General features: G+C 44.2%; 1 protein-coding gene across 2 annotated transcripts in view; it reads left to right on the top strand.

Moving 5' to 3' along the window:
- The window catches only part of Usp43 (ubiquitin specific peptidase 43), a 69,785-nt gene that overhangs the window by 16,213 nt on the left and 39,474 nt on the right, over positions 1-14,098 (top strand). For both annotated transcript variants that reach the window (XM_057775103.1, XM_057775102.1), the window contains exons 3-6: positions 3,551-3,654; positions 6,978-7,070; positions 8,902-9,037; positions 12,557-12,692. In XM_057775103.1, the coding sequence (XP_057631086.1) occupies positions 3,551-3,654; positions 6,978-7,070; positions 8,902-9,037; positions 12,557-12,692 (469 nt within the window). The remainder of the gene's footprint in view (positions 1-3,550; positions 3,655-6,977; positions 7,071-8,901; positions 9,038-12,556; positions 12,693-14,098) is intronic.

The raw sequence follows: 14,098 nt of genomic DNA, 5'->3' as shown, positions 1-14,098 counted from the left end.
CAAATATCCGCCACTCGGCGTAGTTGTCTGTTACTCCAGCCCCACGCTGGAATACCAAAATGGTGTTGTTTCCCTCTTTTTACTCTTTTGGCTTTTTTTTTGGGGGGGGACCACCCAGCTCCCAAATAAATCACACACAGAGACACAGAGACTTATTATTATTTATAAATGCCCTGCTTTATCTTGTCTTCTTTCTTGCCAGCTTTTCTTAAATTATCCTGACTACCTTTGCCTCTGGGCTTCTTCCTTCTCTTCCATCTGTATATCTTATTTTCGCTCTTACTCTGTGGGTGGCTGGCCCCTGACATCCTCCTCTCCTCGTTTCTCCTTCTATTTATCCTCTATGCCTGCCAGCCCCGCCTATCCTTGCTCCTGCCTTGTTATTGGCCGATAGGGGCTTTATTAGACCACCAGGTGTCTTAGGCAGGCAAAGTAGCACAGCTTCACAGAGTTAAACAAATGCATCATAATCAAAAGCAGCACATCTTTGCATCACTAAACCAATGTCCCATAGCATAAACAAAAGTAACACACCCTAAAATAATATTCTACAACAATTCTAGTTCTCTGTTTGGCTGTTGAGTCACCCTTAAACTTGGTATGTCTTTCTCCAGCCCCATCTCCTTTGACTTCTGTTAATGGAACCCGTGTCCAGCCACCCCCGAGTGGCGACCATGGAGTTGGTGTTTTTATCCCTTTCTTTCTTCTCCCTGGTTCTGCTGAACTAAGAGCTCCTCACGCAGGATGTCTTGATTTTCCCCTCCTACCTCTTTTTATCTTCATGGCTTCTACTCAGGTCACCTGCTTGTTACTTGGACACTTAAACCTTCTGATGTCCTTCTTTTCCTAGAAATGGCAGTTGAGTTAAAGCATCCCTGTAAGCATGGAGCTACCACTCTGGTTAACAAACAGATACCTAGCCTGGCACATACTGAGTACTCTACAGGTGGTGGGTGTTACATATTGGAATATGATAGTTTTGTTTGTCTGTCATCTATCTACCTATCAATCATCTATCTGTCTGTCTATCTGTCTGTCTATGAATGTTGTATATATGTATGTGTGTATCTATCTATGCTGGATAGTTTTATGTCGACACAAACTAGAGGTGTTTGAGAGGAGAGAACCTCAACTGAGAAATCGCCTCCATAAGATCAGGCTTTGGGCAAGTACATAGAGTATTTTTTTAGTGATTAGTGGGAAAGGGCCTAGCCCATTATGGGTAGTGCCACCTCTTGGCTGGTGGTCTTGGGTGCTATAAGAAAGCAGTCTGAGCAAGCCATGAGAAGCAAGCCAGTAATCAGTACCCCTTATGACCTCTGTATCAGCTTCTTTCTCAGGGTTCCTACCTGGTTTGAGTTCCTGCCTTGGCTTCCCTCAGTGGACTATGACTTTGGTTATGTAAAGCGAATAAACCCTTCCTTCCCAAGTTGCTTTTGGTCATGGTGTTTTATCACAGCAGCAGTAACCCTGATTAACACACTAGCTATGAATGACTGACTCCTCAAGACATACCTTCTTTCAGACGGGTGCTATCAAGACTTCCATATTAGAATTAGGAAACTGTTCACATGCTGGAGACTTAATCCCCACACTTGTGTGCTGATGGTATTTTGCAGTGCTGGGAATGGATCACAGCGCCTCACACATGCTAGGGAGTAAGCAGCTCCATGCCACTCAGCTCCAGCCTCAGTCCTGCTAATGGTATTTGGAAATAAGCCAGGCCCTTTGGAGAATATTTGAGACAGATGAGATCATGAGAGTGGGGAGTGCCCATGATGGGATTGGTGGCTTCATAAGACCAGGAAGAGATGTCTGCTTTGTTGTGAGCCCCGAGGCCCTTGCCAGGTGCTGAGAAGATGTAGTGCCATCTTCTAGCCTGTAGAATTACAAGTTAAACCAACCTTTCTCAGTATGACCAGAGTAGTGATGCATGCCTGTAATCCCGGCATTTGAGAGGTATAGGTAGAAAATCAGGAGTCTTAAAGTTGGTCATGGGTCCAGAGTGAGTTTGAGGCCAACAGAGCTGCCTGAACCCCCCTATTCCCTCCCACAAGACTCTACCCAAACACAAACAAACAATGACAACATAAAACAAGAGAGAATAAATTACTCAGTTTGGGTATTTTATTATAGCAACAAAAAATGGACTGAGATTAAAAGCCTACAAAGCAAGTAAATTATTTAACTGGGTTAGAAAAGTTGAATATATTAGCCACGTGTGTTATCACTGTTAGAAAATACTCAACAGAAACAATTTAAGAGAATAAAGATTGTTCATGGTGACACAGAAGCAAAGAGAATATGTCCAAGGTCCCCAAATGCCAAGAACTGGTCTAGGAGATAGATATTCACATAACACACAGAGGTGTGCACAGTGCTATACTATAGTTTTGTGTTGGAGATGTTTTGAAAAACATGCCTAGTTGGAGAGGAAGCTCAGTGGTAGAGTAGTTGCCTACTATGTGTGAGGCCCTGGGTGCAATACCCAGAACTCCGAGGATGGGAGTGGGAAGGGAGACATGTCTAAAATGACTCCTCAGGGTAGTGAGGACAAAAAAAGAATGAGAAATTGAGATGCAGTGTTGGCAGGCAAATTGTATGTCTGGTCTTACATGGATGTTCAAATATTTACTCAACAGCTTTGTATTTTGAGGTACTGTGATTGGAATGGCCCCCCGGACTGCCCTATCCAGCAGCATGGATCCTGTGTAACAATTATGTCCTCTGTGTGGTGTGGAGTGGGCTGAGAGTAAGGGTACCTAGGGAACTTGGGAAGCTGAAGCAGTTCGTACTGGGAGTGATAGCCTTCCAGAGGAGACTGGGGATATTGGTGTGGACCAGAGCCCTGAGGGAGGAGAGGTGAAAGATGACCCAGAAAGATAAATTAAGGATGCAGGGATTTGGATCTGATGTTTGCAGATGTGATTAAGAGTGTTGAATTAGGGTAATTAACTTGGATTATTCAGGTGGTCCCTTAGCACAATATTGAGTGTTGTTATAACAGAGGCAGAGGGAGTTTGGAGACCACAGAGGACAAAGCAGCATAAATATAGAGCAGAGAGAGATTTGAAGACGCTGGCCCTGAGGACGGTATGGTGTGGCCTCAGGATAAGCAATTCCAGCAGCACTGAATCTGGAAGAGGCTAAGAGAAGATTCCTGCGTAGAACCTCTGGAGCAGGTGGCACCTTCCTTTTAGACTATTGGTACTGATATTGGCCCTCACAGGACAAGTGAAGAGCCCTGCCATCAACCCCAGGGCGGAGTCGGACCTGGGTGTATGTGTGAGCTCCCGCTATGCTCATCTTCCAGTTCTGCTTCCAGCACATGTTTCTACCCTTTCTCATGGACTCGGTGGGGGAGCGGGCAGCAAGATTGGAAGAACACTGAGGGATGGTAAAGGCGGTATTGAAGATCATCGCTCCTCAAGGCTCAGGAAGGGACAGTGTGGGCATTGGGGGTGGGTTTAATGGGCTCCATGGTCTGGAAGCAGCTGTGTGACATAATATGTCCGGGACATCAATGGATTTCTTTCCTGTTTCTTTGCAGCTGCCCCCAGATGCCAGCAAGGCCTTGGAGGACCTCCAGCCATCTGCAGCTCCTCTCCCCTTAGGCCCCAGCTTTGTGCAGAGCCACTTTCAAGCACAGTACAGGTGAGAGGCGGCATGTTCTTCAACTGAGGTCTCCAGGGGCTTTGCACAGAGGTCACCTGTGTCTCATGGCCCTTGACCCTGCACGACAAAACACACAAAGACCCTTCCCTTTCCTGTTGCAGCCCCAGTCAATCTCCTGTGGACTCCAACCTTGAGAATTTCTTCTTTTCCTTCTTGGCTCTTGGAATGGCCCTCTGCCCCCACTTAAAGGAAGGAAGGATTGGCTGGGGGTGGTCCTGTAGAGCAGGGATATGGAAGCCAGAATATCACCAGCTGAAGTCATACCGAAGTGGGGGAGGCCCTTCCTGTTTGTGCAACATGGCTTGAGTTAGTCATTGTGAGCTCAACACAGCATGGGGATATAGAAATCATCACATGGCCATGTGTACTTCTATCGGAAAGTAGGGAAGTTTGAAAGAATTATGGTGTTTAGCAAAAATAACTGCAGCAATGAGACTTCAAAGAGGAGACCCTAGCCCCAGACTGTTGGCCACATGTGTCTTTTCATGGACTTTGATAGCTGATGCGGACCAAATGGTGGGGGGACATACTCAACAAAGATGACTACAAGTGTCAAGGTGGGAATGAGCATAAAGGTTGAGACTTATGGAAAGCCACTGGATACAGAAAACCTCTTATGTGAGATTTCCACATCTGTGTATTTCAAACATTTTAAACTCCATATTTTAAAGACTGGAACAAAATCAAAATTAAACATGTGAATGGTATGATGATTTGACGTGTGTCCTGTAATATATAATGTCATGCTAAATGTATGTTTCTTTAAACATTCATCATTCGTTTATGGTAAAAAAAAATCTCATAAAATATATAATATTTGGTTATTTTTAATGATTTCACCTACATGGTTAAATACAGGACTTTGTGATACCTGTGAGTTCATGCCCATTGGTCAGCATTTCTCCATCTGCCATCCCTTCTCCCTGATCTCTGGTCATTGCCATTCTGTTCTCAACTTCTGTGAGAGGGTTGTTTTTACAGTCAATGTGTAGTATTTACATAGGATTTGATAATACATTTTATATTTTATATACTATTAAAATATAGTGCTTATGATCTATGTGAACTTAGAATGAGGCTATAGCTCAATGGTAGAACACATGCTTGGTGTGTGCAAAGTCATATTCTTGAACCAGTTGGATACGATGCAACTCTTTGAAGTTTGATACAATACAACTCTATGGGTTTGATTCTCACCTTCATAAGATATATATATGCACATACATTCACTTATAATACAAATACTTAGCTAATTATTTAGAATTTTTTTCCCCCAAATCACACATCTCTTGCTACCTGAGATAAATTCAGGGCTAATAGAAAGGTCACACTGGGGCAGGAGATGTGGATGTGGCTCAGCAGTTAAGAATACATCGCTCTTTCAGAGCACGAGTTTAGATCCCAGCACCCACATCAGGCAGCTCACAAACTCCCATAATTCCTGTTCCAAAGGATCCGACAGCTCTGTCTGGCCTCTGCAGGCACCTGCACATGCTCACATGCACACATAATACATTTAGAGAAAAGAAGTCAAGGTCATGTTCTTGGACGAGTTTGATACGATGCCACTCTATGAGAGAAGACATGCACCTGCTTTTGTTTTGTGGAGGCTAAAAGAAGCAAAGAGTGAAGCAGGGATTAGGATGCTTTCCAAATCCAAGAATCTCTCCTGTGACCTGTTGGCACAGCCTGGCACACAATGATCTGAAGAGGTGGGGGGTTCTGATGAGAAACTGGGCAGCAGAGGGAACCCCACAATGCCACGCTCAGCGGTCAGCAAATGCTGTGGGACACACTGCTTTTATCAAAACACTACCTTGACTCTCCTGGGTGAGTTCAGCAGCAGTGTGAGCTGGGGACACTGGGATGTGATGTGGTGTAGACAGCATGCCTAGTAGTCCTGAGGCCGCGTGCCCCAGCACTACCAGCAAGCAAGGAAACAAAAGGCCATGAGGACTGTTTTCTAAATCACTGCTAACCTTCAGGTAACATCTATTTAGATAACTTGTATTCCCGAGGTCTAACAATGAGCAGATGCCTCAGGTGAATCCACGGATTCATCTTCTTGCTTTTCCTATATCATTATTGTTGTTGTTGCTATTATTTTTATTGTTATTATTATTTTCTTTGAGATAGTGTCTTGCTATATAGCCTAAGCTGGCCTGGAGTTTTTCCACCCTTCCACCTCAGTTTCTCGAGTACTAGGATTACAGCTGTGAAACACCACATCTGGCTCTTGGGAAGTTTTTAAACTTAAGATGCCAGAGGCCCTCCTTTCCCTCATTGAAATAAAATCCATGGCAGAAAAACCTAGACATTTGGACCTTTAAAAAGTGCTTGTGGGCTAGTGCAAAGACTCAGAGTAAAGGCACTTGCTGACCAGCCTGGTGACCTGAATTCCATGCCAGAACCCTCATGGTGGAAGGACAGTACCCACTCCCAAAGGCTGTTGTCTGACTTGACATGAATACCGTGGCATGCCCATCCAGCCCCTATGAAATAAATAAATGTAATTTAAAAATGATATTTGTGTGTTTTGGGGGCTCAGGGAAGCTAAGCACCAGGGATAAAAAGACTCTGAGACCCCTTTGGCTTAAAAGTTGGTATGCAATGTTTTTTTCCCATCCTTAGTATGCTATGAGACATGAGACTAAACTCTCCTCTCCTCAAAAGGGGAAAGTCCTGAAACATAAAATTAACCATATTACTTAACAAGTATCCATTTAATTTTATTGTTTGACACATCCTGGCCTCGAACTTCTGGGTTCTGGTGTTCTTCCTGCATCAGCATCTCCACCCAGCTCAATTATACATTTAAAATATACAACCCAGCGCCATGTATGCTCACAATGCTGGGTAGCCATTATCTCCTTCAGGCTCTTGAAAACTTTTATCACCCAAAGAGAAAATCTGGTACCCAGGAGTTAGTCACATTCCACTTCCCTTTCTCCCAGCTTCTATAAACCATCACTTTGTATTGTGTCTCTTTGGCTTTCCTATTTTACATATTTCATACCAACAATGATACCATAGGTAGCCTTGTGTGTCTGGGTCTCTCTTGGTACTTGACGTGATACTTTCAAAGTATCAGGGCTCTGTTTCTTTTTTATGGCTGAGTTGTATTCCACAGTGTAGATGTACCCCATTTTGTTCATCTCTTTTCTATCGCCAGGTAGCTTGATTCCCCTCTGACTCTTGTGAACAAGGCTGCAAGGAACATTCACATATAAGTTATGAGCTGAGCACCTCTCTTTCTTTACTTCTGTGTGATGAAGGTTTGTCTCTGTTCTTCACCCTCACAGATCTTCCTTGACTTGTCCTCACTGCCTGAAGCAAAGCAACACCTTCGATCCTTTCCTGTGTGTGTCCCTTCCCATCCCCTTGCGCCAGACGAGGTACGTGAGTGTCCTGAGTGTCGTGCCATGCCCGCCATACTCGACCCTTCCCTCCTCTCTCCTGGGTACCAGTACTGCAGTCAGGTGACACTCAGTACTGAATGGGTAAGTAAAGAGAGAGGAGTGTCCACTCTTTAGCTGAGGAAGGAATGTGAACAGGATTCTTGTGCGTGTCCATACTATGTCCTGACTTAGGTCTTTGGCCCTCTCAGGAGCTGGCACAGGCTCCACCCCGCATCAGACAAGGGCCTCTGTTGCTGCAACCTCTTCCCCATTGTACCTCAAGATCCCCTTCCTTCTTTATAAAGGGACAGGGAATTTTTTATTCGTTCATTCTTTTTTAAGACAGAGACTCATTCTGCTACTGCTCAAGCTGGCCATCCCTCTGCCTTACCTTCCCAAGTGCTGGGTCTATAGGTGTGAGCTACCACATGTGATTATAGTGAAATGATTTCATGAAGGAGCAAAGAAAGAGGAAAAACAGTTTTTTGTTTTGTTTTGTTTTGTTTTGTTTTTTTTTTTGGGTGAAGATGAGGAGAAAGTGGTGTTGGGATGAGCGAGCAGTGGGCTGCAGTATCCAAAAGCAAGGAACTGGCAGTGCTGTCCCTTTCCTGGAAGCCCATTTTGTCACCAGCACAGATGGCCAGGCCAGTGTCGTGGAAGGTTGGTGAATCTGATGTGGAGCCAGTCCTGGCATGGAGACGGAGGTGCTTATTACTGTGGTCCCACCGTCCTCGGTCCTATCCCTCCTTTGTATTCCCGTGGCATCTTCATGTGTAGGGTCTAGCAGAGCACAAGTCCTCTTCACCAGGCCCCACTCCCTCTGCTCAGACCTGCCGTGCTGTCTCTGCCATCAACGCCACAAGCAGAACTGTCATCTTTTTTTTTTTTTAAGATTTATTTATTTATTATGTATACAACATTCTGCCTCGATGTATGCCCTCACGCCAGAAGAGGGCGCCAGATCTCATTACAGATGGTTGTGAGCCACCATGTGGTTGCTGGGAATTGAACTCAGGACCTCTGGAAGAGCAGCCAGTGCTCTTAACCTCTGAGTCATCTTTCCAGCCCCCCAGAACTGTCATCTTAAACAGTAACATAGGTAATACTGCCACTGGCAGCCTTGGAAAATGTAGGCTGAGACTGAGGACCCTTGGTAGCACAGTGGTTAAACGGTGACCCTGAGACAGACTCACCAGGTTCTTACCCTCACTTATGACTTGGCTAATTACTACAACACGGCAGACTCCCCTAGGAGTGGCCTCTGAGGGCTGCAGGGGGAGTGAAAGCAGAGATTGACAAGGGAAATTCTCACTGAGGACAAGTCACCAATGCAGTTGGTTTCTTTTGGAAGGAGCAGCTTGGCTGTTTTGTTTTTCAAAATGCAGGTTGTTTGTTTTGTTTTTTGAGACAAGGTTTCTTTGTGTTGCCTTGACTATACTAGAACTAACTCTGTAGACCAGGATGGCCAGCCTTAAACTCACAGAGATCCACCTGCCTCTGTCTCCCAAGTGCTGGGATTAAAGGCGTGCACCACCCCTGCCCAGCCTTGTTTGTTTTTTAATCCTTTCTATTTAACTGTTACAGTCATGGGACCAGAGATTTATGCAATTTGGCTTCCACTCAAAACCCTTTTATGATCAACCCTCTGGAAAAGCAGTTTGTGAGATTTGGCTCTTTTCTGCCACCTATTGGAAGGGTACCTAAAGTGCAAGGACCCAACTAGCAAATTGTGTATAAATGCTGTCTGTCCCCATGCTCCGCAGTGCTGATGACCGCTTCTGTCACCTTAACGGACATTAAGGATTTTGGCTCCTCTTCTGTTTTCCAGATTCTTGAGTGTCACTTTGGTCTTCTCCTCCAAGAGCCAGCGGTTCCTGCGGGTTGGCCTAGCTGTGCCGATCCTCAGCACTGTGGCGGCCTTGAGGAAGATGGTTGCTGAGGAAGGAGGCGTCCCTGCAGAGGAGGTGTGCTGGAACTGCTGGGCCTGGCCATTGGGAGACAGAATGCTGACTGGGCCAGCCGCCCAGGCTAATGTGTGGTTCCCAGATGACTCTAGCATGACTCACTGGCTTCTGTTTGATTAGTTGTCCCCTGGGTGTTTGTGGTGACCTGGCCTTGACATCTCCTTGCATTATTTATCACTCAGGGTGACCGCAAGGGAACACTTTGCAATTCAGAAGGTGATGGTGAATGCCATCCAACAGCAGCTAACCAGTCATACTTACTAAGTGCGGGACATTGTCCTACGGCTGAGCCCTCCCTCCCTCCCTTCCTGAGATAATAGAATCTTACTACATGATTCTGGCTAGCCTGATACTCCTGTATATAGTTCAAAGTGGCCTTAAATTTGTAGCCACCCTTCTGCCTCTGCCTCTCTAGTGTTGAGATTATAGGCATGCACCACTGTGCTCAGCTGTGCTCAGCTGACTCCAAGAGTTAATCCTGTCCACTCTTATAGAGAAGAAATTACAAAGGTCTTCATCTTGGAAGTGAGGAAAAAGGTTCAGAGGGGTTAAATGAATGGTCCAAGGTCATACAAACAAGGAGGTGGCTAAGCTGGGATCTGAATACATGTGGTTTTATGAGTCTCCACTTCTGAGAATATCGGCCGGGTACCGAAGGGATGCTCAGTGGGATGCAGACACTGAATGTGATGTGAGAGAAGATGGAGAAGGTGGGGACAGAAATAAGACTCTGTTTTGTCTTGTTTGTTTGGGACCACCTCACTGTATAGCCCAAGCTGATTTTGACCTCATGATCCTCCTGCCTCAGCCTCACAAGTACAGGGATGAAAAGGTGTGTGCCACTAAGCCTCTCGTCCTCCCTCCATCCCTTCATGAAGCAGGGTCTCACTCTGTAGTTTAGGCTGGCTGAAGAACTCACTCTGAAGCCCAGCATGGCCTTACACTCGTGGTGGTTCTCTTCCCTCAGCCTCCTGAGTGCTGGGGGTTACATGTGTGAGCTGCCACGCTCGGCTTGATTTTGCTTTCTAAGGAGTCCTGGTGATGAGCTGGCTTTACTGTGCCTGGAAGACCCCTGTGACATGGTGGGATAAAAGTGATCCAGTGACAAGCAGCGTGGCAAGACAAGAGCATGCATGAGTAGCAAAAGGCAACTTCTGAGAGAAGGAGTTTATTCCTGCTCACGGTGTGAGGGCTATAGCCTGTCCTGGCGGGGAAGGTGTGGTGGCAGCGGTGTGAGGCAGCTGCTCACATTGCTGTCTGTAGTCAGGAAACAGAGAGAGATCAACAATGGTGCTCAGCTTGCCTTCTTTGCATTCAGTCTGGCCCCAGGCTCACATTCATCATGGGTTTTCATCTTCAGCTAAACCTTTCTAGAAACACATTCCTGAGTATTTTCAGGTATGTTTCCATGGTGATATGAAATCCAGTCGAGTTGACAGTTTAGATGAGTAGGGTTCTAGCTGTGACTCAGCTGCTCTCCAGCTCTCTGGCTTGGACCCTGCAAGTAGCTGATCAGCCAGAATTCTGTTTCTTTAACTATAAAATTTATGCTTCCCAGATAGCCTGGTAGGAACTTTTAAAATTAAACGAAAACACGTGTAACCTTTTTTGTTAAGTAATAGTGTACATATGACAAAGAATATATACATCTTACGGTTGTGGCTGTCTGTGTATTTGTATAACCACCCTGGTTACCAAAGCTTCTACCATTCCACTGGCTGCCTCCTACCTCTACCTCAGGAGCCCTGACCTCCATCTCTACCTGTAGCATTGTTATGAAATTCTCACACAGGGGAAAAATAATGCAATATTTTCCTTGTAAATTCTAAAGTGGAGCTTACAAGATGGCTCAGAAGGTAATGGTGCTTGCCATCAAGACTGATGCCCCGAGTTTGACCTGCCAGCGCCTATGTGGAGGGAGAGAACTGACTCTGGAAAGTTGCCTTCTGACTTCTAAACACATGCCGTGGTTGACCCCACCCTTACAAAATAAATAAATGTAAAAGCAAGTGAACTTTTAAGTGTTGTAGGGAGGTGTGTGTGTGTGTGTGTGTGTGTGTGTGTGTGTGTGTAGAGAAAGAAGGAGAGCACTTTGGGAGAATTGACAGTAATGAAAAGGTCAAAAGGGACAGTCTGGTAGAGGCAGAGGTTGAGTGGCAGTGGAACTGTCTGCAGTGTGAAGCACCAGGTGCCTTTGCGAGGGAAATGGGACTCACATGGTGTCAGTACAGCATGGGCAGTCTGACCGGAGCTTAAGCATCCCTCTGGATGTTTTGGTTTCTTTGATTGGCATGTTTGCGTATGGGAATGGAAGTGTCTGGGCATATTTATTCTATATCTTGTGATTTGTGATACATATATTAATTTTTATTTACCAAAGCCAGTGTGAATAATGAGCAAAACCTAATGTTAAAAATTCTCGAAACTACACAGAGATCTTGGATTTACTCTGATTCCCTTACACCTTTTTTGGTTTAGATATTAGTGCAGATAGAAGCCAGGTATTGGGGTTGCATGCCTATAATCCAGCATTTGAGTGGCTGAGGCAGGAGGATTGCTGCCAGGTTCTAGGTCAGGCCAGCTGGGGACATGTACTCAGGGCTTGTCTTGACTCTGACCCTGACCTGAGCCCCTCAAAAATAAATTATTGTAGATAGTAAGATAGTAGTTATTATTGTTCTATAATATATATTTCCCCTCCCTTTATTTTAGTTAAATATAGTTTTATTTGGTCTTATGGTTTAAATGTAGAGTAAAGATTTAAACTCAATGTGTACTATTTTCCTTGATTCATTTCTTTTTTATAACTCAAAATTTTCTTCTGATTCAACTTTTTTTTTTTTAAAGCCTGAACTATATCTTTTATAAGGGAACTTCCTAGCCAGTATCTCTCAAAGGGGCTCTATGAGACATGTATATTGAGGTGCTGAATTGGTTTTGGGGGCAGCCAGGTCTCTTTTCTGTAGTGTAAAACCACCTGCTTCTTCCAGTGTTCCATGAACTTGTTTTTCAGGCATGACATTGTATGAGAAAAGTTAGTAACCCCATATCTAGTCCTTCTTAATTGAACACTGTTCATGAAAAACACTTTTTATTTATCCAAAGTGCTTTTTTTCTACTTGTGCTATGGTAGGTTAGCTAGGTATAAAACTTTAGTTTTGTGTGTGTATGTGTATGGTTGCAGTTAATATGTCTGTGGTTAATCTAATTATTATGTTTGCTATATTTTATGATTTAAATATATAGGCTCTTGGAAGGAAAGAAGAAATAAGTTTTAAGACTCTGAGTTGTTTATCTTTTAAGCTTTATCTTTATTGTATGTGTGTGTACACACATGCACATATGTGGAGTCTAGAGGACACCTTGCAGGATTTAGTTCCCTCCTTCCATCATGTGGGTTCAAACAGTTCATCAGGCTTGGCAAACAAATACCTTTCCCCACTGAGCCATCTTGCTGACCCTGTTTTTTGATTCTTATCTATTGGGTTCTTTTTGAGAAAATGTTCCTTTTCATTTCAGGTGATCTTGGTTGAACTGTATCCCAATGGATTCCAGCGGTCATTCTTTGATGAAGAGGATCTGAATACCATTGCAGAGGGCGATAACGTGTATGCTTTCCAAGTCCCTCCCTTACCCGGTCCAGGGACACTCTCAGGTACAGTAGTGCCTGAAATAATTTGTTTTGTGTGAGTTATGGATTTGAGGGGGTCTTCTCGGGGTGTGGAGACTGCAGATATTTAGCTTCAACATTCCGAATTGTTGGGCTCATTTCCTCTGTAATTTGATCTACAGATGATGGATATTAAAATCTCAGGGAGTATTAAAATTACAAGGAAGGCTACTTAAAGCAGACTTTTGGGCCCCTTACAGTTTCTGATTTAAAGATCTGAGGGGGTGCTTGAATATCTGCATGTCAATCACTGGAGCCCAAAAACCTGCCTGTCAATCACATTTCCTGAAGATGCTGAATATGCAGATCCTGGGACCATTCTCTGGGAACCACTCCCTGCTTAGCAGGAGGTCCTGCTGTCACCTTTGTCTGGGGACTGTTACAATTCTCAGTCCTTATCGGATTTCTACCAGTTGAGCTATACATAGGCAAAGAGATCAGACAGGCAGGCAGGCAGGCAGACACACACACACACACACACACACACTCACAGCTATTGCTGTTAGCAGTTCCTAATGCTTGTAATTTTCCTGAACCTCTGACTGGTGAATGTGGTCATTTTTTTTTTTTTTCAGATGACCTTCCTTGTCCATCAGTGTACATTTTAGCACAATTAGCTGGTTTAGAAGACCATGTTTTAAGACCCCATTGCAGCATGCAGCTGTCATAGGAAGGCGGCTTGTTTGTTTCCTTGCTTCCTGGCAGCTCAGACCTGAAATAACCACACAGAAACTATATTATTTGCAATACTGTTTGGCCAATAGCTTAAGAATGTATTTTTTTTTTTTTACTAACTCACATCTTTAAATTAATCCATCTCCATTAATCTGTGTATCAGCACGTGGCTGTGGCTTACTGGCAAAGTCTCCTCATGTCTGTTTCTGGTAGCCTCCATAGCTTCTCCTTGACTCTGCCTTCTTCTCCCAGCATTCAGTTTAGTTTTCCCCACCTAGCTCTGTTCTGCCCTGCTATAGGCTCAAAACAGTTTCTTTACTAACCAGTGGTATTCACAGCGTACAGAGGGGAATCCCACGTCATGCAGCAGCCTTCACTTACCGGCAGATTCCTTTTTTTGAGTTTCTGTTACCTACACCCCTATGCTCTAAAAGCATTAAAAGAAAAATTTTGGAAATATCCATTGCTAATGTGTGTGTATCTGTTTTAAGGTTCTAGGGAATGAAACCTGGGGATTTATGCATGTTTGTCAAATAGTCACTCCACTACTGAGCTATGCCCCAGCCTCACAATTGATGGATATTAAAATAACTTTTAGGATAGTAACTTATTATCATCCTATTTTATTAATTTGTGTTATTATTCTCTTACTATATCTAACTTACAAATGAATATATATCATAGGTAAGAATGGCAGGAAAAAGCCTAGGGTTGGT

The sequence above is a fragment of the Chionomys nivalis genome, chromosome 7 (genome assembly GCF_950005125.1).
Source record: "Chionomys nivalis chromosome 7, mChiNiv1.1, whole genome shotgun sequence".
Taxonomy (NCBI): Eukaryota; Metazoa; Chordata; class Mammalia; order Rodentia; family Cricetidae; genus Chionomys; species Chionomys nivalis.
This window is presented reverse-complemented; position numbering and strand designations above follow the sequence as displayed.